Source organism: Zingiber officinale, chromosome 1A (assembly GCF_018446385.1).
Source record: "Zingiber officinale cultivar Zhangliang chromosome 1A, Zo_v1.1, whole genome shotgun sequence".
NCBI lineage: Eukaryota > Viridiplantae > Streptophyta > Magnoliopsida > Zingiberales > Zingiberaceae > Zingiber > Zingiber officinale.
The window spans coordinates 142792599-142816059 of record NC_055987.1 but is presented as its reverse complement, the minus strand read 5'-3'; the positions used below and the strand labels follow the sequence as shown (position 1 = coordinate 142816059).

Genomic DNA, 23461 nt, shown 5'->3' with positions numbered 1-23461 from the left:
GGCCAATGAAGTTCACTTTACTGTCCACGAAAATCTTTACTCCATTACTAAAAATGTATTTGTCGATCAATCAAATTCCAAAATTATACATATCCCCCCCTTGGGAACTAATATATATGCTTAAACTTGCAAATGGACACCTGTGGAAGATTGCTCCTCGAGGCCATAATTCAGAGACCACTAAATCGTCACAATAGATTTAGAGGCTAACATTTTGAATTGATTGCAAGCCACAATTATAGGAAGTCACTTGGAGAACCAGTAAAGGATAAGAAATAATGTACATCCTGCAATAACAGCGGAGAGAATTATGGTGTCTTTGGATTTCTTCCTCTTTATCATTCCTGAAAAACATAAGATGAACAGAAATATCATTAACTCGTCTAAAGAAAAATTAGTAATCAATGCCTACGTATCACACTTAGGCTTGGTTTGCTTAAATAGATAACTAGGAAGGGAAATGGGGGAAGAGGAAAAGTAACACAGGAATGTATGCAAGCAATCCATGATACCTACGTGATTTGTTCACACTCCTCCCTCCTATTTTTACACCCAAGTAAACTAAGTCATATATCTTTCACGAATTTATTCTTTAGTACTAAAACTAAAAAAAGAAACACGTCGAATGGATGATAAATAAGAGACAAACAAATAAAGAATAGATATTCAAATAGCTCATGATTAAGAAAAAAGAAGTGGTCAGGGATATTTCGTTCTTTTGGTTTAACTTGTAAATCTGATGTAAAGGTAAATTATCCATTTTAGAATTAAGAATCAAATACTAGGTTTGTGTAAGTTCCATTTAATATTTTGCAATTATCTAACACAAAATAATTTGTTTTTGGATCGGCACTAAATTGTCAAGAATTTAAAACATGAAATCTTTCATCTCATCATCTGCAATATCCTATATTCAGAATTCTCCTAAAGTCATAAATAGAATACAAAAGATTGATATTGATGGCAATACATACATACAATACAATCTTACCTGACATCTATGTGCTTAATCCCATTAATTTAGGTTTGTAATCAATTAAAATCTAAAAGATCTCATTTTACATATAATTTTATCTAGTTCTTGAATAATGTAGTTTTATCAGCTGATGTACACAAATTATTTTTTTAGCATAGAGTTTTCTATAATTTATAGCCCATATAGTGTCGGGATAATAAAAAAATATATTGGAAATCAGTACCACTTACTGCATATTTATGCGTTGCGTAATTCTTAACCATATTGGTCATTTCCAGAACAAGCATAATAGTTCAAAGTGTTCTTCAAATTTAGCTAAATGTATATATATAAAGTGGTTGAGAGAAGAGAAAGACCTAGTATATTGCGGATCATGGGGAATCTGTCACTCAATTGTTTTACTTTTCCTTGAATATCACTGAAAGTACTTCTTTGAGTTGCCAATACACCCCTTATTGCCTCCGCTTGATTGGTCACCTCATCAATCTAAAAATGAAGAACAACATTTTGAATACTTACGACACCAATACAGAAAATGGATACAAGCATTTAACACGTTTTTGCTACTACCATTTTGAATATCACATAAAATCACTTACGTGAGAAATACTTCCATGTATAGCAGCACGCTCTCTCAGTAAACTTGGTGCTGATTGTGTGCTGCTTGCAGCCTGCTCATTAAACTGATTGGTTAGCTAAGAGCACAAGTAGAATCATGAATCCAGTTAGTTTAAACTAGAAGGAAACCTTGTATTCACTTATATCATTGCGAACTGATGTAAGTAGCTCAGCATGCTCCCTTTTTGACAGTATGTTACTCCTTGTTCGCTTGAACTCCTGTTAATGCAAAAAGTCATATGTGAAGTTCAGTGTAAACTTTAATCCTTTTGGACAGATGAAACTGACTGAAGGACAGTTACCGTTCTGGTCAGTAATAATGTATATTCTTGTACAAGATTCATATTCTATACAAATATCAAATTTCATTTTGAGACAAAATTATTCTTAGACACTAATATTTCAATATGATAGCATGATTTCCATGGAAAGCAGGTTGAATAAATAAAAATTATGATTATAAGAAAGTACATTAAGTCACTGACTGAGCAACTTTCTCAAAGAAATCCACAAGCTGAACAAATGAGAATCCAGTCATCCAAGTATTTCTCATACAGAGTCAATGTCTTACTAGAAAAGGGCTTCTACATAATTTTCATGTATTAAGTGTCGTTATAGTTAGCTACACTCCCATGTTGATCCTTTTTCTTATTTGCAACATAGAACATTGCTTAAGCTAAACATATAACTTTTCTTATTTGCTTTGAGTGCCATTATGTATTAAGCCAAACATAGAACTTTTCTTGTTTGCAACTTCCCTATGGCGCGCATGCCATGATAGTTAGCTACACTCCCATGTTGACCATTTTTCTTGTAAAGGAATAAATGCATATCTATCCTCGCTCCCAGGAAAAAGCATTGGGTTTGTTTATCTTTTTTTTCTTCTAGTACACTACTCACAAACAAGGGGGAGAAGGGAGGTACATTTCTTAGAAAGTTCGATTTATATTAATAAGCAAGGAATCCAAGAAGGAACAAGAGTAATTAGAGCTCTATAACATAGAATCCGACCTGGGCAAACTCGTGAAGGATGTCTCTGTGCCTGGTGAGCTTTTGGGCCACAGAAGTCGTCGACGAGGCGGCAGCGGCGCACCTGCTCATCGCCTCGTTGACGTCCGTCAGCCTCGCCAGCAGAGTCTCGATTTCCATCTCCATCGACTTCCACTGCGAATCGCTCGCAGGGCTCTTCGGATCCGAATAACCTACGACCGATGACAACAGTAATAAAAACCAACAAGAGGAAAGGGAATAGAAGAGCAAGAAGGGGAGGGGGGTGTTCAATTCCACCTCCGAGTTTAGCGTAAGAGGAGAGGCGGACGTCGAGGTCGCCTTCGATCCGCCGTGCTTCTCTCCGCAGCTCGTCCCAGTCGCCGGCCGGCGAGGCTGCGACCGCCATGATTCTCAGATCGCGACTCCGCTAGCTCTCGCCTAGAATTTCCAATGGCGATTGGAGTTCGCTCCTTCCTCCAGATTCACATTTTTTTCTCGATCTTGCACAAAGAAAAAAAAAAATCCGACGGACGGTAATTTGCGAATTCAAATTTTAAAGAGGGTGTATGTGCAAAACATGAGGCGGGCCAGGCGGCCTCTAGTCTTCGGCCTTTAATATGAGGCAACACAGTACAACACACCACGATTTTTTTTTTTAAAAAATATATACTTAGTAAAATAAATTGTGTCAATTAATTTGCAAACTATAGAGATGTCAAATATTGTTAACATCTCTGATCCAGCCACGGTCACTTTGACTTGACTCGAGAACAGTTGACGCGTGGCTGCTTCGCGAATTTGATAAATTGCCACGTAAACGTAGCGTCACGCCACGTCTCCCTCACATAACACTTGGCATCCACCTCTCAAACTCCCTTCCCTTTACATAGCAAACCTCCACTCTCTCGATCACTCCCATGTTCTTCTCTCTTGTATATGCCCTTCCCGCTCAGGGCTACGATCTCATTCTCCTCACGCTCCCCTCTCAAGCTTCTGCTCCACCTCTCCTCCGTACAGTACCTGAAAGCCAGACCATCCTTCTCATCGCCGCCGGCCACTCCTTCTCTGTTTTCCAGAATGGCCTCCGGAGGTCAGACCTTCACCTTCCCCGCTCAGAAGCAAGACAAACAACCCGGCAAGGAGCATATCATGGATCCCCTTCCTCAGGCCACCAGCGACGACTACAAACCCGCTAACAAGCTTCAAGTTCTCTCGGACTCCATCTCCCTCTACTAAAAATTATATGAATTATTACTTTGTAATTGTTGATGCATCAATACTGATGCGACTCGCAGGGGAAGGTGGCGCTGGTGACCGGAGGCGACTCCGGCATCGGACGTGCGGTGTGCCATTGCTTCGTGCAGGAGGGCGCCACGGTGGCGTTCACGTACCTGAAGTCGGAGGAGGACAAGGACGCGAACGACACGCTGGAGTTGCTGCGGAAGAGCAAGAGGGGCGGCGCCAAGGATCCAATCGCTGTGCCGGCCGACCTCGGCTACGAGGAAAACTGCCGAAAGGTGGTGGAGGAAGTGGTCAACGCCTACGGCCGCATCGACATCCTGGTCAACAACGCTGCGGAGCAGTACGAGCGCCCCTGCATCACGGAGATCACCGAGGAGCAGCTCGATCGGATGTTCCGCACCAACATCATATCTTTCTTCCTCGTCACAAAGTTAGCCCTCGTCGACTATGATCAATCATGCGGCCTAATTAATAATTTGATTTGGGCTGATCAATTATTGTTCTTGATTTGGCGAATCAAGGTTCGCGTTGAAACACATGAAGGAAGGGAGCTGTATCATCAACACGACGTCAGTGAACGCGTACAAGGGACACAAGCAGCTGCTGGACTACACGGCGACGAAGGGGGCGATCGTGGCGTTCACCCGCGCGCTGGCGCTGCACCTTGCGGAAAAGGGGATTCGGGTGAACGGAGTGGCACCGGGTCCGATATGGACGCCGCTCATACCCTCGTCCATGAAGGAGGAGGAGGTGGCCAATTTCGGGAAGGCAGTGCCGATGGGCCGAGCGGCGCAGCCGATCGAGGTTGCGCCGTCGTATGTCTTCCTCGCGTCGACGCCGGATGCTGCCTACATCACCGGACAAGTCATCCACCCCAACGGTACGTTCATAATATTACTAATAATATGTCTGAATTATATTTGTTCTATAGACTTCAAAATTGTGAATACAGGAGGCGTCATAGTCAACGGTTAAAGTCAAAATGCGACTTGCTGGCTGCTGCTTTTGGTGTTGTATGGGTGGTGTATCAAGAATGTAAAGCGAAGGCCGGAGTTTGGACTTTTGGTTAAGTCAGTTAATAAATAGACACTTTCATGTATGGAGGGAAATGAATAAAGTGAAATCGAGAGTTTGGAATATTTTTAGCTCGATTTGCAGGATCTATCAGATGTAAAAACACTGAAACCATAACAGATACTATCTAAGACAGAAGTAACTCTGACGAAAATACAGGATTAACACATTTTAGCTTGTTTTAATCAAATCCAACATGACTGTAGATCAGACATGCTGCAAGAGGAAAGTTTGCTTGATAAATAAGATCTTTCACTTGCAGAAGAAAACACAGTGGAATCGAGCTAAAATGCGTCTGCCACACCGCATAATCCATTCATCGTCAGATGCAAGAGCACTGAGATGACACGGGTAATGGAGTGCTCTACCTAGAAAAAACAGGAAACAAGAATTGTTCACGAGCTAATACAACAAGAACCAGCAGCACCTAATTAATCAATCTTCTAAACCATGAAAATTCTTGCCATAATCTTGGGAATTACACCGTAAGCTTTCAGTTGAGAGGGCAGAGGTAACCGGGGGCAGGATCCTTGCTGCAGGTAACCAGCAACTGGAGAGCCAAGGGGATGTAGATATCGAGGTTGAGCACCCTGAGCTTGATGGCGGTGCAGAGGCACGCTGCCGCCTCCGCCTCCAGCAGACCCTCCAGCACCGGGCAGCAGGCGTTCTCCGAGGGCCGGCCCAGCCCCACGTGCACCAGACCCCCCAGCGCGTCCAGGCACAGCCCCAGCTTCAGAATGTACTCCACCGAGCACTTCGCCGCCGGGTCGCCGTCGTCCGCTGGTGGAGGGACGACGGCAGGCGGACTAGTGGCCTCCGGGGGCGAGCGCTGCTTGGGATGGTGCTTCTTGGGGCGTGTGGTCGTACACGTGTCGCAGGCCGATGCCGGCGGTGGGAATGCGGCGGAAGTGAGTAGGAGGGACATGAGGAGGAGGGATGCCGCTCGTGACTTGGCCGGCGGCGCCATTGGAGAAGCTGGGAACGACTCTGCTTTGCTTGCTGTTTGTGTATCAGTGTATATATACAACAATAAGCTCAGTTATCATTCGAAGTCTCTAGATGAACGTGTTTATTACTGTGAATTGTGAAGAGAATGGTAATTTTTCAGAAATTATCTGCTGAATTGTAGGATTTTTACTGCTGGAACATATGAAGCTCAGCTAATTGGGCAAAACAATTTTGTGTTCAGCAGAAAGAAAAAAACAAAATGATGAAAAAATGTAGAGCAGCAATAAAAGTGGTGGATCCAGGAAAGTGCAGCAAGTGCAAACAGGATTTTAGTTCCGATTGGCAGAATGGATATCAATTTATAAGTTGGGAAATAAAAAGGAATAAAAATTAAAAGTGAGTTCGTGATGGTGCAGCTTTCGAAGGAAACACGTGATTCTGCAACTTTTGTCGTTGCACAAGTTACAGCTGTTTTTTTTTAAGAGCAGAATGCAGAAGTATCCTTAATAAAATTTACATGAACCCACTTTACGAAGCAGATGCTGAAGGAATTTAAAAACAGTAATAAATAAATTGCTTTTTTAATCAAAGCTCGAGATGGCTTCTTCCCGAAAGCTACGTACGAGCCACCTGATGAAGCTTGGTTTATATTGTCCCCGGAGTTACGGTGTTGTGATAAGATATTTAGATTATCATTGAGGTATTTGTAGTTTAAACTTCAATTATAATATATTTATAGAAATTTTTTCTTCAAACGAGGGTGTAATTAAAGGATGCTGGACTTTTGGCTGACCGCTGCGTGCGCTTTTCGATTTACCTGATGACCGATGGAAAATTTCCGTGAAGTTGAGCTAGTCATCTCAGGAATAATCAATGAAACTAATTGGAATTATCATTTTCATTTGTTTTATTTATACTGTCCTCTCCAGATCTCTTGGTAAAAAATAAATAAATAGATAGGGGATGAACCACTCATATTATGATTGAATCGTAGTCACAATTCTGACTATAATTAGTTACAATCCTTCCCTAGGTTCATCTTTCCCACCAGATTATAGTTTGAGTCGAAGCGAACGGCCTCGCTACTGAATGTGGACAAGTGTCTAGGTTGCTGGGCGTTAAGCGACCACTCCGATCTAAACTATAATCTGGTAGGGACGATGAACTCAGGGAGGGATAACAACCAATTGCAGTCGGATCGTGGTCACAATCCAGCCACAATTACAAGTGGTTATCCCCTGGTCCAAAAAAAGTGGACCAAGAGATATGCTCCTCGTATTGTTACACTGATATTCATAGTTCGATCCCTAGTTATAATATATTTATAGAAAATTTTCTTCTAAATAGAGAGCGCAATCAAAGGATGTTAGATTTCTAGGCTGACCACCGTGCATACTTCCCGATTTATCCTGATGGTTGGTGGGAAACTTCCGTGGGCTAGATCGGTCATCCTAGGGATAGTCAATAGGTTAACTAGCTTTATCATTTTTTTTTGGACAACTAGAGTTTGTTGGTGGCGACGGGCTAACGGATGTGTTGGGATAAATGAATCGTCTTTCACTATAAAAATAAACAATTCTATAGACGAAAATTTTCATCGTAATTCCACCGAAATCGTCTTTCACTATAAAAATAAATAGTTTTATAGACGAAAATTTCCATCGTAATTCTGCCGGTATAGGAGTTTAGTGATGGAATTACGACAAAAAATATTTTATTGAGAGATAATTTATCGAAAAATAATTTATCGATGGAAAATAAACTCCGTCGGTGTTTTTCGACAGAAATTTATTTCCGTAGTAAATATCACCAACGGAATAATATATTCCATCGGTGTATTTAGAAAGGAATTACGGACGGAATACACAATTTTGTCGATAATCCCTTTAGAATTTTACCGACGAAATCACCGATTCTGTCGGTAAATCATTTTGATATTTACTGACAAAATCGATGAATCTGTCAGTATTCCGTCGGGATTTAAAAAAAAATAAATCAGCAAACTTGAATAAGGCCATGTCTTGTTTATAATTTTCATATATAAAGGAACCATCATAATCGATAACATTCACAATCCATAGAATCACATTTACATTCATTCATGCAATCACATTTCACAATCGACACATATAAACACATTTTCACAATACAAACATATTTCACAATCCATAATAGAAACAATCATAATCATTAAAACAAAAAAAAATCTAAACATAATCTAATAATAAAATATTCATAAAAACAAAGTAATAGAAAAAAACTACATTACCCATGATCCATAATCCATAATCCATAATCCATAATCCATAATCCGAATAGTACATTCATATATAAAATAATAATATAAAAATCTCTAGTAGAAAGTCCAATTCAATGATTGATATCATATATGTATAACTAATTTTGATATCTGGATAAAAGAAATGAGGAAATGATGATTATTAATGTCAATATATAGGCTTGGACTCTTGAAACATATAGTAATATAATATTTATAAATTAGCTAATTTTTGTATGATAAATATATTTTGCATAATTTATGTATAATAAAAAAAATGAGTTTTAGTTTAACAAACCTCAGAAAAAATTAATCAACATGATTTAATGGATTTTGAATCAAAATCAAATGGAACTGTTAGTGGGGATACATTAGTTATGAACTGTCACATATGAGCCATGAGAGCATCATCATCCTCACGTCGCTTCCGATCCTCCTTAGCTCTCCTTTGCGTCTCAGTAGTCATCCATTAATTGTCCCATCTTCTTATCCATTGAAGTAATTTGAGTGTGTAGTTCTTGATTTTTTTTATCTTAAAAAATGTACCTCATAAGAAGAAGAGGAAGAGGAACCATCATGATCCCTAAGAGTCCTCAAACGATCAAATGCAACTTTGGTCTAAGAGCCAAGATCGTAGAGGTTGGAGTTTTTTGTTCATCCACCAATAACATCATAATAAATCTCATTTAGTGCCTCAATGGATAGAAACTATGAATCTCCCCCTCCTTCTGCTGGTGGCTGAGATGTCTGAGTTACTTTATCTAGCATTTGATCCTGTTTAGAAAAATATAATATGAATATTATTCAATTTGATCATAATTATTAAAGTTAATCAAGATAGATACAATTAAATATAATAAAGTAATAATCTTACGTATATAGCCTTCGATCTAGTATCGACAAGTGTGTCATCCTTATTCTTATGAGTTTTAAAAAAAACCTTCATACAAGTAAGTTGGCGGGCTAGTTCACATTCCTAGATATATAAGTAATTTAGGGCAAAATTATATAAATTTAATAATAAATACAAAATTACTTATTTAACTTTAAATTAAACTTATCAGATCCATGACATGCTCAATAATAGATTTGGAACCTGACGTATGCCTAGCCGTTTCGGTGCTCGGATCACCTGACTCTTTATTTCTATTTTCTCTAGCCTTTTCAGAATTTGCTTGATACCTTTCTACAATCCAGGTGGTTGTCCATGCACTCCATATCTTGACTGGCACATACACTGGCTTGGTGCCCTTCTTTCTCATATAATAAAGAAGGTTTCTGTAAAGTTTAGAATAATAACTATTCCAAGTATCTTTAAATTATTGCTCTTGACCTTCCTCCCATATATATCTTTTCTACAATTATAAGTTGAATTAAACCTTTAGTATATTAAAGGATCAATGTATTATAGAATACAAAGCATATTATGTATTTTTATGACAAATTCGTTATAATAAAATAACTTCGTCTTCTGGTCTACATGCCTCCATGTAGTACCAAAAGGGTAAACTCATTCCTTGAATTTGCTCGTGATATATGTGGTAACTCTATGACCATCAGGCGTAAACATGTAAGAAAAATAATTAGGGTATAAGAAATATTATAAAGTAAGTGATATATGAACTTGAATTGTTAATAACAAAAAATATTTACAAGTCTCCAACAACTCGTAGAACCTTGTAGCTACGGAGTGCTACTATCTGCTGCTCAACTATAATATTGTCTACTAAATTATATTACAACACATCATAATAAAGTTGATTGACTTGATAATATAAATATAAAATAATATGGAAGCATAACTTGATGAACGATAATGCTAATATTCAATAATTATTATTAACATTTGACTAATCAACATTAACAGTTTCTAAGTGCTAATCACTAGAATATATTAGTTCAGCAAAATCTTCACTGCTGGACATCTCTCCATCATCTATCTCCTCATAAGCAACATTAAAATCTATAAGTAATTTAAAAGTGAATTGAAGTTGTGAATCAACTGAATGTCTCTCCACTCTATCATTCTGAAATGTATCATGGTTTTGAGCAATGATTGTGTTTGACATCTTTATGGTTGAGCGAGGCTTGATTTGATAAATAGACAATCATTCACTAGATATTCTTCTCTTCGTAGGATATTCAAAATAGAAAACTTGATCCGCTTATATCCCGAAAATAAAAGGTTAAAACTTGTTGAATCTTTTATTTGCATTAACCTCAACTAAATTATAATTTAGATGTATTTTGGTACCTATTCTTAGGGTCGGATCATAATGTGAATATTTGAACAATACACACCTCTTTATAGATAATGTAAGATATTCAATCTTTATGATTTCGTCAAGTATACTGGTGTAAGCCATTTTGCATGTCACGAGGTGCTCCAAATTAATTAAAATTGAAACTCATTAAACTTAAGATAAGTGTTGTAGCAACGAGTCCCAAGTCGTATTTTTCCAAGGATAACTAGTAACTGTGTGAGTATTCTAGAATTGATTCAAATCAAAAATCTAATTTATCTTGCATACATCTAATCCTCAAAAGTGCACTAGAACAATTTAAAATGGCTCTAAGGAATGTGTTTCTTATCCCAACATTTTCCACTTCTTCTCAACTCATTAGGATCAATTTAGTATCATTGAATCGAATTATTCCACTAACAAATTATCCAATCACTTCATATTCAACCACATCTCACATAGGTTAACAATGCAAAGCTCATGAGGTACATTCAACATTCAACAATGAACACATTCACAAAACATCAAATGCATAAAACCAAGGGTTGCTGATTTCATTAATTGAAACTAAACTAAAACTAACAATTAACAAATGCAAGTTAAGCTTATGAATGGAATTGTGCATATTTCAGATTTTATTCAGTTTCAATAATGCAATGAATACACAACTAATGCATGCTTTATGCAAAAAATATTTTATTGAGAGATAATTTGTCGAAAAATAATTTATCGATGGAAAATAAACTCCGTCGGTGTTTTTCGATAGAAATTTATTTCCGTAGTAAATATCACCAACGGAATAATATATTCCATCGGTGTATTTATAAAGGAATTACCGACGGAATACACGATTTTGTCGATAATCCCTTTAGAATTTTACCGACGAAATCACCGATTCTGTCGGTAAATCATTTTGATATTTACTGACAAAATCGATGAATCTGTCAGTATTCCGTCGGGATTTAAAAAAAAAATAAATCAGTAAACTTGAATAAGGCCATGTCTTGTTTATAATTTTCATATATAAAGGAACCATCATAATCGATAACATTCACAATCCATAGAATCACATTTACATTCATTCATGCAATCACATTTCACAATCGACACATATAAACACATTTTCACAATACAAACATATTTCACAATCCATAATAGAAACAATCATAATCATTAAAACAAAAAAAATCTAAACATAATCTAATAATAAAATATTCATAAAAACAAAGTAATAGAAAAAAACTACATTACCCATGATCCATAATCCATAATCCATAATTCGAATAGTACATTCATATATAAAATAATAATATAAAAATCTCTAGTAGAAAGTCCAATACAATGATTGATATCATATATGTATAACTAATTTTGATATCTGGATAAAAGAAATGAGGAAATGATGATTATTAATGTCAATATATAGGCTTGGACTCTTGAAACATATAGTAATATAATATTTATAAATTAGCTAATTTTTGTATGATAAATATATTTTGCATAATTTATGTATAATAAAAAAAATGAGTTTTAGTTTAACAAACCTCAGAAAAAACTAATCAACATGATTTAATGGATTTTGAATCAAAATCAAATGGAACTGTTAGTGGGGATACATTAGTTATGAATTGTCACATATGAGCCATGAGAGCATCATCATCCTCACGTCGCTTCCGATCCTCCTTAGCTCTCCTTTGTGTCTTAGTAGTCATCCATTGTCCCATCTTCTTATCCATTGAAGTAATTTGAGTGTGTAGTTCTTAATTTTTTTATCTTAAAAAATGTACCTCATAAGAAGAAGAGGAAGAGGAACCATCATGATCCCTAAGAGTCCTCAAATGATCAAATGCAACTTTGGTCTAAGAGCCAAGATCGTAGAGGTTGGAGTTTTTTGTTTATCCACCAATAACATCATAATAAATCTCATTCAGTGCCTCAATGGATAGAGACTATGAATCTCTCCCTCCCTCTGCTGGTGGCTGAGATGTCTGAGTTACTTTATCTAGCATTTGATCCTGTTTAGAAAAATATAATATGAATATTATTCAATTTGATCATAATTATTAAAGTTAATCAAGATAGATACAATTAAATATAATAAAGTAATAATCTTACGTATATAGTCTTCGATCTAGTATCGACAAATGTGCCATCCTTATTCTTGTGAGTTTTAAAAAAGACCTTCATACAAATAAGTTGGCGGGCTAGTTCACATTCCTAGATATATAAGTAATTTAGGACAAAATTACATAAATTTAATAATAAATACAAAATTACTTATTTAACTTTAAATTAAACTTATCAGATCCATGACATGCTCAATAATAGATTTGGAACCTGACGTATGCATAGCCATTTTGGTGCTCGGATCACCTGACTCTTTATTTTTATTTTCTCTAGCCTTTTCAGCATTTGCTTGATACCTTTCTACAATCCAGGTGATTGTCCATGCACTCCATATCTCGACTGGCACATACACTGGCTTGGTGCCCTTCTTTCACATATAATAAATGCACATACACTGGCTTGGTGCCCTTCTTTCTTATATAATAAAGAAGGTTTCTATAAAATTTAGAATAATAACTATTCCAAGTATCTTTAAATTATTGCTCTTAACCTTCCTCCCATATATATCTTTTTTACAATTATAAGTTGAATTAAACCTTTAGTATATTAAAGGATCAATGTATTACAGAATACAAAGCATATTATGTATATTTATGACAAATTCGTTATAATAAAATAGCTTTGTCTTTTGGTCTACATGCCTCCATGCAGTACCAAAAGGGTAGACTTGTTCCTTGAATTTGTTTGTGATATATGTGGTAACTCTATGACCATCAGGCGTAAACATGTAAGAAAAATAATTAGGGTATAAGAAATATTATAAAGTAAGTGATATATGAACTTGAATTGTTAATAACAAAAAATATTTACAAGTCTCCAACAACTCGTAGAACCTTGTAGCTACGGAGTGCTACTATCTGCTGCTCAACTATAATATTGTCTACTAAATTATATTACAATACATCATAATAAAGTTGATTGACTTGATAATATAAATATAAAATAATATGGAAGCATAACTTGATGAACGATAATGCTAATATTCAATAATTATTATTAACATTTGACTAATCAACATTAACAGTTTCTAAGTGCTAATCACTAGAATATATTAGTTCAGCAAAATCTTCACTGCTGGACATCTCTCCATCATCTATCTCCTCATAAGCAACATTAAAATCTATAAGTAATTTAAAAGTGGATTGAAGTTGTGAATCAACTGAATGTCTCTCCACTCTATCATTCTGAAATGTATCATGGTTTTGAGCAATGATTGTGTTTGACATCTTTATGGTTGAGCGAGGCTTGATTTGATAAATAGACAATCATTCACTAGATCTTCTTCTCTTCGTAGGATATTCAAAATAGAAAACTTGATCCGCTTATATCCCGAAAATAAAAGGTTAAAACTTGTTGAATCTTTTATTTGCATTAACCTCAACTAAATTATAATTTAGATGTATTTTGGTACCTATTCTTAGGGTCGGATCATAATGTGAACATTTGAACAATACATACCTCTTTATAGGTAATGTAAGGTATTCAATCTTTATGATTTCATCAAGTATACCATAGTAATCAAACTCAGTATTATTATTGCCCATAGATCCTTGAACGCAAATACCAGAATTATAGGTTAATCTCCGTGAATCTCATTATGTCACGTAGAATTTGAGGTCATTAACATAGTAACCAGAGTATACCTTTATTTTATGGAGCGGTCCTGATGTAATATTCATTGTTATATCATCTTGTACATTTGATATTCTACGGTCTTTCACCTATAAAAATAGTTATGATATAAATTAAGATACTTCTTAATAGATATGAACTAAAAATTTTTACATATTCTCTAACTTACATATATTTGAAATCATAATGCAAATTCAGTCTCTAACTTTGAAGCTACATCACTTACACCAATTGATAGATTTTGTAGATATAGTTGTTGTTCATACAAGTTGTGAAAGTAGGTAATTATATAAAAATTAGGATATCAAGCAAAATAATTAAACGGATGATATATGTTTAACTAGAAAAGTTAACTTATTTTATGTATGGTTTAACCTCTTTACAGTTTAAGAGTATTTATGTTCTTATAGCATGGTATTCTTCTTGGATTAACCATCTAGAAAGCAATGCACCCATTGGCTTACCAGAAAACTTGAAAATAGAAAATATTGATGGGTCTGTCAACTGAGAAGCATCATTAGAATTTTTAGGACACTTGCAATGTCTTATTTGCATAGTATCAGTAAAATAATAGGAGTAGAAAGAAGATGCTGTTAATACAGTCTGACCTGGCTGTTGTTTTGATGTTGACACTGATTTAAGTTTGTATCAGATATTAATTAAACTCAGACTGATTAATGATCAAGGTTGATCATGTGGAGAGGAAAAGTCCAAGTACGGATACTTGGCACGCGAAGTCGGAGAGGGCTCGGCAGCTCATTCTCCGGACTAGGTCAGAGAGGGCTCGGCAGCTCATTCTCCGGACTAGGTCAGAGAGGGCTCGGTAGCTCGTTCTCTGGACCGGACGAAGTCGGAGAGGGCTCGGTAGCTCGTTCTCTAGACTAGGTCAGAGAGGGCTCGGTAGCTCGTTCTCTGGATCGGACGAAGTCGGAGAGGGCTCGGCAGCTCGTTCTCCGGACTAGGTCAGAGAGGGCTCGGTAGCTCGTTCTCTGGACCGGATGTGGAAGTCAGAGAGGGCTCGGTAGCTCATTTTCTGGACCAGGAAGACGTTAGGGTTTAGGGCTGGGAAGCTCTAAAACCAACAGAAGCATTGGATCGGTCTGTTGACCGATCCAGTGATACTTTGGTTGTCTGGATTGGTCTGTACACCGATCCAGTGATACATTAGTCATCTAATCGGTCTCGTGACCGATCAGTAACCACACAGGAGCAATCTGTGGATTATCTTATCGGTCTCGTGACCGATCAGTAACCACACAGAAGCAATCTGTGAGGTTATCTGATCGGTCTGGTGACCGATCAGTAAGAAGAGATGGGATGCGATGGGGTTCAGAGTGATAGGGGGGATCGGTCTGTGGACCGATCCACCTATAGGCTGATCGGTCCACAGACCGATCAGAATCATCCTAGACTGATCAGGAGATGTCCTGATCGGTCCAGAGGGCTATGGATCGGTCTGATGACCGATCCACAATGATGTCGTTTGTCTTCTGCTGTTTCTCTGCGATTTCTGATTCACCTGATCAAATCATCTGCTGTGAGATTTTTGAGTTGCAGGTTGCAGGTGTCGTGCCAATGCTCAATTTCAAATTAAGCTCCATCAGAAGAATAAGACCAAGTGCTCTTTCTGCTGTGTTTCGCTGCAAATGGTGCAATTGGAGCGTCAACACTCACTGGCTGCGATCAGTTGGCAACAGCTTGACTCTTGCTTATTGGTTCGAGCTCAGAGACACCAGTGAAGACTATGGATGGTATTGGTGTGAGTTCAGAGAACCAGATGAGGAGGAAGAGTGATTGGCGATGCCTGAGTTGGTCGCAGTGATTCGATACAGGTGACAGTGATTCAGCTCTGGCTGAAGACAGTGAGAAAGCAGAATAAGAAGAAGGAAGAAGAGAGGTTTGGCAAGTTATCCCCGAACCTCGTACATACTTGTGTTAGTTGTGGGTTGTTTCTTCTCCTTGTATTAGTTGTTCTTTTGCTTATTTCCGCTGTGCTAACAAACTTTTGTGAGAAGATTGTTTAAGTTTTTAAAGGAGGCTATTCACACCCCCCTCTCTAGCCATCCGAAGGTCCTAACAAGTGGTATCAGAGCAAGGTGCTCTTCATTCGGACTAACACCCTAAAGAGCAAGAAGATGGCTATGAAGGAAGGTTTTAGCACCAATCGTCCACCCTACTTCGACGGAGCGGACTTCCAATATTGGAAGAGCCGTATGGAGTACTATCTCAAGACCGACATCTCCATGTGGTTCTCGGTCAAGGAAGGGTTCACACCTCCGAAGGACGAAGAAGGTAAGGAACTAGAATCGTCAAGGTGGTCCGCCGAGCAAACTCGCAAAGGACAAGCCGATGCCAAGGCGGTGGTCACTCTATAATGTGGGATAGCCAAAGATCAACTTGTCAAGGTAGACCCATTTGTGAGTGCAAAATATTTATGGAACAAGCTCATCGAGCTCCAAGAAGGAACCCGAGACTCTCGGATCGCCAAGAGAGACTTGTTCCTAAACCAACTACAAAATCTCACCATGAAGGAGAATGAAACGGTAAGTGAACTACATGGAAGGTTCAAAGAGATCATCAATGGTCTTCATTCCGTAGATGAACGCGTAGAGAATCACGATCTTGTAAGGTACGCTCTCAAAGCCTTTTCGAGGAATACCTTGTGGTCATCTATGGTAGATGCCTACAAGGTCTCCAAGGACCTTTCAATTGTTAAATTAGATGAATTCTTTTGTGAAATAGAACTTCATGAACTTGCTAACAAGGGTCAAAAAGAGAAAGGTATTGCCTTAGTTACAGGAGAAAAGAGAAAGGATGGAAGAAGGAAGAAAGAAAAGAAGAAGGAGAAAGAAAGTCCTACATCCTCATCCTCCTCCGAGTTCGATGATGAAGGTGGATCATCATCAAGCGAGATGGCCAACTTCGTGAGAAGAATCATGAGAAGGAGCCGGAGATACAAAGGGAAAGGTAAGTCTATTGATCAAAATGTTGATAAGACTAATGTTACGTGTTATGACTGTAGCAAGAAAGGACACTATCGGAGCGAGTGTCCAAAACTCAAGAAGAAGGAGGAAAGGGCCAAGAAGAAGAAAGCTCTAAAAGCTACTTGGGATGAATCCTCCTCAAGCTCATAGGAGGAAGCGAAGAAGGAGAAAAGCACTCGTCAATTAGCACTCATGGCAAGGGAGGAATCGGATTCCGGAAGTGATACATCAGCCGCGGCTTCATCATCTTCGGATGATGAAGAGGTAACTTCTCCTCACTTAGAAAAATGCTATAAAACTATTGCACATTTATCTACTTTGCTTAAGAAATCAAAACTGAAATCAAATCATTAAAAGATGAAGTAGAACACTTGAAGACTCTTAGGGAAGATGAGGTTGATGACCTACATCAAGAGCTTCTTGAGGATGAAAACAAAGCCCTAAAGAGTGAAGTTGAGAAACTCAAGAAAATGCTTGAGAAATTCTCAACTAGCTCTAAGACCTTAGATATGATTCTAAATGCCCAAAGGGCGGTCTACAACAAGGCTGGATTAGGATATCAACCTAAGGAGTCTAGTTTCATTTCCTTAGTGTCTAGAACCCAATTTCATAGATCACATGCTTCTAGGGTTCATGAGACTAGGAAGGGTGTGACCAAGGCATGGGTTCCTAGGTCTTTCATTGTAGATGCATTAGGTCCCAAGATTTGGGTACCTAAAACATCTATCTTTCGTGTCTTGTAGGCATTTGTCAAGGGGGAGCATCTATCAACTTGGTTTGTTGATAGTGGATGCTCCAAGCACATGACCGGGGACAAGTCACTCTTTACTACCCTTCAAAACAAAAATAGAGGTAATGTATCCTTTGGTAATAATGGTAGTCTTAAGGTGATAGGAGTTGGAGATATTCATATATCCGAATGTCTCCAAATCAAAAATGTCCTTCTAGTCAAGGGGATGACCTTTAATCTCCTAAGTGTCAGCCAATTGTGTGATACGGGTTACACAATTGAGTTTCATTCAAGTCAATGTCTGGTCAAACACATTGACACACTTGACACGGTACTAGTAGGCACAAGGGTAGACAACATTTACCAAATATCTTTTAAAAGTGCTACTAATGCCTCTGCTAAGTGTTTCATGTCAAAAGAAGAAGAATCATGGCTGTGGCATAGGAGGTTGACCCATGTGAACATGAAGAATATTCGAAAGCTAGCCAACAAAGGATTAGTGCGACACTTACCAAGCATCAAGTACCAAAAGACAAAATTATGTGATGCATGTCAAAAGGGTAAGCAAACAAAAGCGTCTCATAAAGGTAAAAGCGCTGTAAGTACATCTACTGCTTTAGATTTATTGCATATGAATTTGTTTGATTGCAGTAATGTTATTTCATTGAATGGAAGTAGATACTGCTTAGTGATCATTGATGATTTTACTAGATATACATGGATTTTCTTTTTGAAAAATAAGGATCAAACCATAGATGTTTTTGTTTCTTTTTGTAGAAGAACTGAAAATGAAAAATCAACAACAATTAAAACAATTAGAAGTGATCATGGTGGAGAATTTCAAAACCATAGATTTTTAGAATTTTGTCAAGAAAAAGGATATAGGCATGAGTTCTCTACTCCAAGGACCCCACAACAAAATGGAGTTGTGGAGAGAAAGAACCGAGTCTTGCAAGAGGCTGCACGAAGCATGCTCAATGAATACTCACTACCGAGCTACTTATGGGCTGAAGCTGTAAATACCGCTTGCTACGTGCAAAATCGAGTCTTGATACATAGGTTTTTAGGAAAGACTCCCCATGAACTTTGGTTTGGGAGACCCTCTACAATTAAACATCTTAGGGTGTTTGGTTGTAAGGTGTTTATCTTGAACACCAAGGATCGTCTTGGAAAGTTCACAGCTAAGGTTGATGAAGGGATACTGGTTGAGTACTCTCTCACCAGCAAGGCCTATCGAGTCTACAACAATAGGACTAAATTGATTGAAGAGTCCTCGGATGTAGCATTTGAAGAAATTCCTAAATCAAATGATCAATCAAGGGATGTAGGAGAAATTCAATTTGAACTTAGAAATCTAAGTTTAAATAATCAAGACATAGGAAGAGTCGAAATTGACTTCGATGATGATGAGCAAAGGCAAGAGAGGGCTCAGTCTGATCCTTTATCTGATACTGAGCCCTTGCCTGTGTCTAGTGAGACCATTCATGAGGCACCGCCAACACCAAGGCAGTCTAAGATAGTCTCTAGTCATCCCCAAGACCAGATTATGGGAGACATTCAACAAGGGGTTAGGACTTGGTCATTCTTTAGAAATGAGTCTAATGAGGTCGCCTTGATCTCAGAAATCGAACCAAAATTAGTTGATGAGGCATTGCACGATCCTGATTGGATCATAGCTATGCAAGATGAGTTAGGTCAATTTGAAAGGAGCCAAGTGTGGGACTTAGTTCCTAGACCTAAGAAGACCACCATTATTGGAACCAAATGGGTCTTCAAAAATAAGTTGAACCAAAAGGGAGAAGTCGTAAGAAACAAGGCAAGACTTGTAGCCAAAGGCTATAGTCAAGTCGAAGGCCTCGATTATGATGAGACCTATGCTCCCGTGGCTCGATTAGAGTCCATTTGTTTAATGTTAGCTTTTGCTGCACATAGAGGCTTCAAGCTCTATCAAATGGACGTTAAATCGGCCTTCTTAAATGGTTTCATTAAAGAAGAGGTCTATGTTGAACAACCACCGGGGTTTGTGAATACCGAAGCTCCAAACCACGTGTACAAGCTCAAGAAAGCTCTTTATGGGCTTAAACAAGCACCTCGAGCTTGGTACGAAAGGTTGTCAACTTACTTACTAGAAAAGGACTTTGTAAGAGGTCAAATAGATCCAACACTATTTCTGCGTAGAGATGGTGAAAACATATTTGTAGCCCAGGTGTATGTCGATGACATAATTTGTGGCTCAAATAACAAGGGCTACTTGAATGAATTTATCACTCACATGGAAAGTGAGTTTGAGATGAGTCTGGTGGGAGAATTGACATTCTTCCTTGGACTTGAAATTAAACAAACTCGAGATGACATTTATGTCCATCAGACGAAGTACACTCAAGAGATGCTCAAGAAATTCAAAATGAGTGACTCTAAGGAAGTATCCACTCCAATAGCGACGAACATTCGCCTTGACAATGATGAGAATGGAAAACCAGTTGATCTAACGCAATATAGAAGCATGATTGGTAGTCTTCTATATCTCACAGCTAGTCGACCGGACATACTTTTTGCTGTGGGCATGTGCGCTAGATATCAAGTATGTGCCAAGGAATCTCATTTAATTACAGTTAATAAAATTCTGGGATACCTTAAGGGCACAATTAGAGTAGGTCTATGGTACCCTCGTACGGAATCTTTTGACTTGATAGGTTATACCGACTCTGATTATGCTGGGTGCAAATTGGATCGGAAAAGCACCAGTGGGGGTTGCCAATTTTTAGGTTCATCATTGGTTAGTTGGTCAAGTCAGAAGCAACATTGCGTTGCTCTCTCCACAACCGAGGCTGAATACATTGTCATGGGAGAGAGTGTATCACAATTGTTGTGGATGATCCACACCCTAGAAGATTATGGGCTTTCGTATAAGGGAGTGCAAGTGTTGTGTGACAACATCAGCACAATAAACCTAACAAAAAATCCAGTCCATCATTCAAGGACCAAACATATTGAAGTGCGTCATCACTTCATTAGAGATCACGTAGTTAGGGGACACATTGCACTCACATATGTTGAGTCAAAGTCAAACCTAGCCGATATTTTCACCAAACCTCTTCCGGAAAATGAATTTAGTCATTTGAGGAGAGAATTGGGAATGTGTTTGGCTCAATAGGCCATTAGGACCCCATTATGATCAATAAGGACAATTAAAACGGTAAGAAAAAAAAGGGGAAATTAATTTGGGCAACTTGGGAACATCTCACACAAACTATAAGGTTAACAAATGATTTTTGTTTGCTAGAAATGGGGTGAGATGCTAGGATCAGCCGAATTATTCAAAATGTATCATGCATCCCTTGAATAATTAGGTTAAAGAGACATAAATTGAGTATGGGGAAGACCATTACATAATTCATGTGTATTTGGTTCCTAGATCTTACTCATATATTCCAACCAAGGAAACTTGGTTGTGATTTTACCTAGATTTTATCTAACCTTGGTTAATGAGTTGATTGATATTTTTGATCGATACCGTTCATGATTCTGATTGAAAATAAGACAAGCTATTGAAGTAATGATAGCAATTTGAATATATTTTGACAAATTTGAAACTGTACATAACAAAGTCGGGAAATTTCAATTCTCAAGCCTTGAGTTGTCTGTTTTTCGAAATGTCTGAAACTCTCGGGCTATAAACAATCTCAGACCATAATCTTTAGGAAATAGATTTGCTTGTAGATTCTTCAGGGTCTAGGTACTGGACTTGGAAGTTTTACTGGAAAAACTTCTATCGAACACCTCTACGAATTTCAGTTACTGAAATTCCTGGAGAAACTTCAGTATCAGACACTGATCGGTCTACAGACCGATCAGAAGGATCCCTGATCGGTTCGGGGACCGATCAGGTCAGTCTGGTAAGGGAAGGCCACTGATCGCCTTCTGATCACTACAACAAAAATCCTCATAGACATCAGTGGAACAACAACGGTTTTAAGCAAAAACCGATGTCTTTGAGTATTTTACACCGGTTTTTCCAAAAATCGGTGTCTATGAGCGCAGATTTTCGCTCATAGACATCGATTTTTTAGGCGATGTCTATAAGCGTCCGTTTTTTCGTTAATAGTCACCGATTTTAATATCGGTTTTTAAAATCTGATGTCTATGATAATTTTCCCACCAATACTTAGCTAAAATTTTCAACTCTTCCCTCTAACCTAACCCTATATGATGTCGTCCACGGGAGGTAGAGAGAGAGAGCCGTCTTCGGGCGACTCACCTTCTCCGCCTCTATCTTCTCCTCCCCTCCCATCGCCGACCCAATCTCGACCTCCTTTATTCTCCCAATTCGAAGCAGACAGAAACAGAGATCGGAGATCTGTGCTTCCGATTCACCGCTCGATCCGTCAAGATGCAGATAGGTTCCGAGAAGGCGTCGTCCCTTGATCTCTTGTCGGTCGTCGTCGCCTCCCTCTCCGACGGATATGGGCTAACGATAAGCCCAAAGTGTCTAATGTAGGAGGAAGAGGAAGCTGCTAACGATCAGCAAAACCAGACGCAAAGGTGTCTTCGTTTTTTTTTGTTTTTACTCCTCTGCCCTTTGCGATTGTTTGTTCGACTACCTTTGAATCTTCAGCAGTTTGATGATCTCCTGTTCTCTATGCAGAGGTTGATGTCGTCGACGGTGGAGCATGATTACATAGGTCTGTCGGAGCGGAACTCCTCTGCCGGCGGAGTCGAGGGAGGGGTTCTGAACCTCAAGGCCACGGAACTCAGGTTGGGGCTGCCTGGGTCAGAGTCGCCCCACCGCGTGGAGAAGATCGGGCTCACCCTGGATTTGCTCCCCAAGAGCTTCGTCTTCGGTGCTAAGAGGGGGTTCTCCGACGCCAACGATGGGGGCGGGACGTGGGGATTTGCCGCCGAAGGTGGCGGATCTGAAGTGAACTCGGTAAAAGGTGGCGGCTTGTTTTCGGGGAGAGGGGAGGTTGCGTCCGGTGGCAGTGCAGGGCAGCTTTCTGGGCAAGGGAATGTGGGGAAGGACCTAGCGGTGAAAGCGGCTGGGCAGGAGCGGAAGGTCACCCCGAAGGGCTGTGGTTCTGTTGGGAATGATAGTCCGGTAGCTCCTGCAGCGAAGTAAGTGTGATAAAAATGATCCTAGATTTTTCTTTCATAGATTCATAAATCTTCATGCGTTCTGGTTTCTGTTTTTTGTTTCTTTTTTTTCCCCCTTTTGGCATAGCTTGGATCTTTTAATCGAATTTGTTATAATTTCCCTCGCCATTTCACTGATTTTTTTCTTTTTCTTGTTTGCTCTTCGCTGTTTTTCTCCTTCTTCCTTACGTTCGGTGAAAATAGAGTCTTTTTTGGGTGCACAAACGTAGAATCTGGGTGACATCCGTTTGGTGGTTTGTGGTTCAACAAGGGTTTGCAATGGTATAAACTCTGCCATTCATTTAATAGGAAGAATCGATTTTTTTCTCGGCGCCAGGATCTTTGTATCCATGAAATGACATTACTAAGCAAGGAATTTAATCAATTACTTTATGTAAAATATTATGTATGCTTTTGAGAGACTAAGATCTTCCCTTGGACGTTAACATATGTATTCAAGTTTTGTCTACTTCTGGGTTTCTAGACTTG

General features: G+C 38.5%; 4 protein-coding genes across 5 annotated transcripts; 2 read left to right on the top strand and 2 right to left on the bottom strand.

Moving 5' to 3' along the window:
* Positions 1-16: 16 nt before the first annotated feature.
* Positions 17-3120, bottom strand: LOC122036789 (Golgi SNAP receptor complex member 1-2-like). The gene is made up of 6 exons (XM_042596207.1): positions 2882-3120; positions 2606-2796; positions 1724-1813; positions 1576-1647; positions 1333-1462; positions 17-344 (listed from the first exon to the last, which is right to left on the bottom strand). Exons 1-6 carry the CDS (start codon positions 2988-2990, stop codon positions 247-249), a joined length of 690 nt encoding a protein of 229 aa, XP_042452141.1. The 5' UTR covers positions 2991-3120; the 3' UTR covers positions 17-246.
* A 541-nt stretch (positions 3121-3661) lies between these two features.
* On the top strand, positions 3662-4801 carry LOC122010633 (NADPH-dependent aldehyde reductase 1, chloroplastic-like). Its single transcript, XM_042567149.1, has 4 exons — positions 3662-3790; positions 3880-4256; positions 4348-4706; positions 4779-4801. The coding sequence occupies exons 1-4, from the start codon at positions 3662-3664 to the stop codon at positions 4799-4801; spliced, it is 888 nt and encodes a 295-aa protein (XP_042423083.1).
* Positions 4802-5045: 244 nt separating this feature from the next.
* LOC122010644 (36.4 kDa proline-rich protein-like) lies at positions 5046-5912 on the bottom strand. 2 transcript variants are annotated; one of them, XM_042567162.1, is made up of 2 exons: positions 5383-5912; positions 5046-5268 (listed from the first exon to the last, which is right to left on the bottom strand). In XM_042567162.1, the coding sequence occupies exon 1, from the start codon at positions 5865-5867 to the stop codon at positions 5394-5396; it is 474 nt and encodes a 157-aa protein (XP_042423096.1). In that variant the 5' UTR covers positions 5868-5912; the 3' UTR covers positions 5046-5268; positions 5383-5393. The 2 variants fall into 2 exon arrangements, with proteins under 2 accessions (XP_042423096.1, XP_042423092.1); XM_042567158.1 differs by having other exon boundaries at positions 5365-5911.
* Positions 5913-22309: 16397 nt separating this feature from the next.
* LOC122010623 (auxin-responsive protein IAA27-like) lies at positions 22310-22980 on the top strand. The gene is made up of 2 exons (XM_042567141.1): positions 22310-22384; positions 22488-22980. The coding sequence occupies exon 2, from the start codon at positions 22494-22496 to the stop codon at positions 22956-22958; it is 465 nt and encodes a 154-aa protein (XP_042423075.1). The 5' UTR covers positions 22310-22384; positions 22488-22493; the 3' UTR covers positions 22959-22980.
* Positions 22981-23461: the final 481 nt, after the last annotated feature.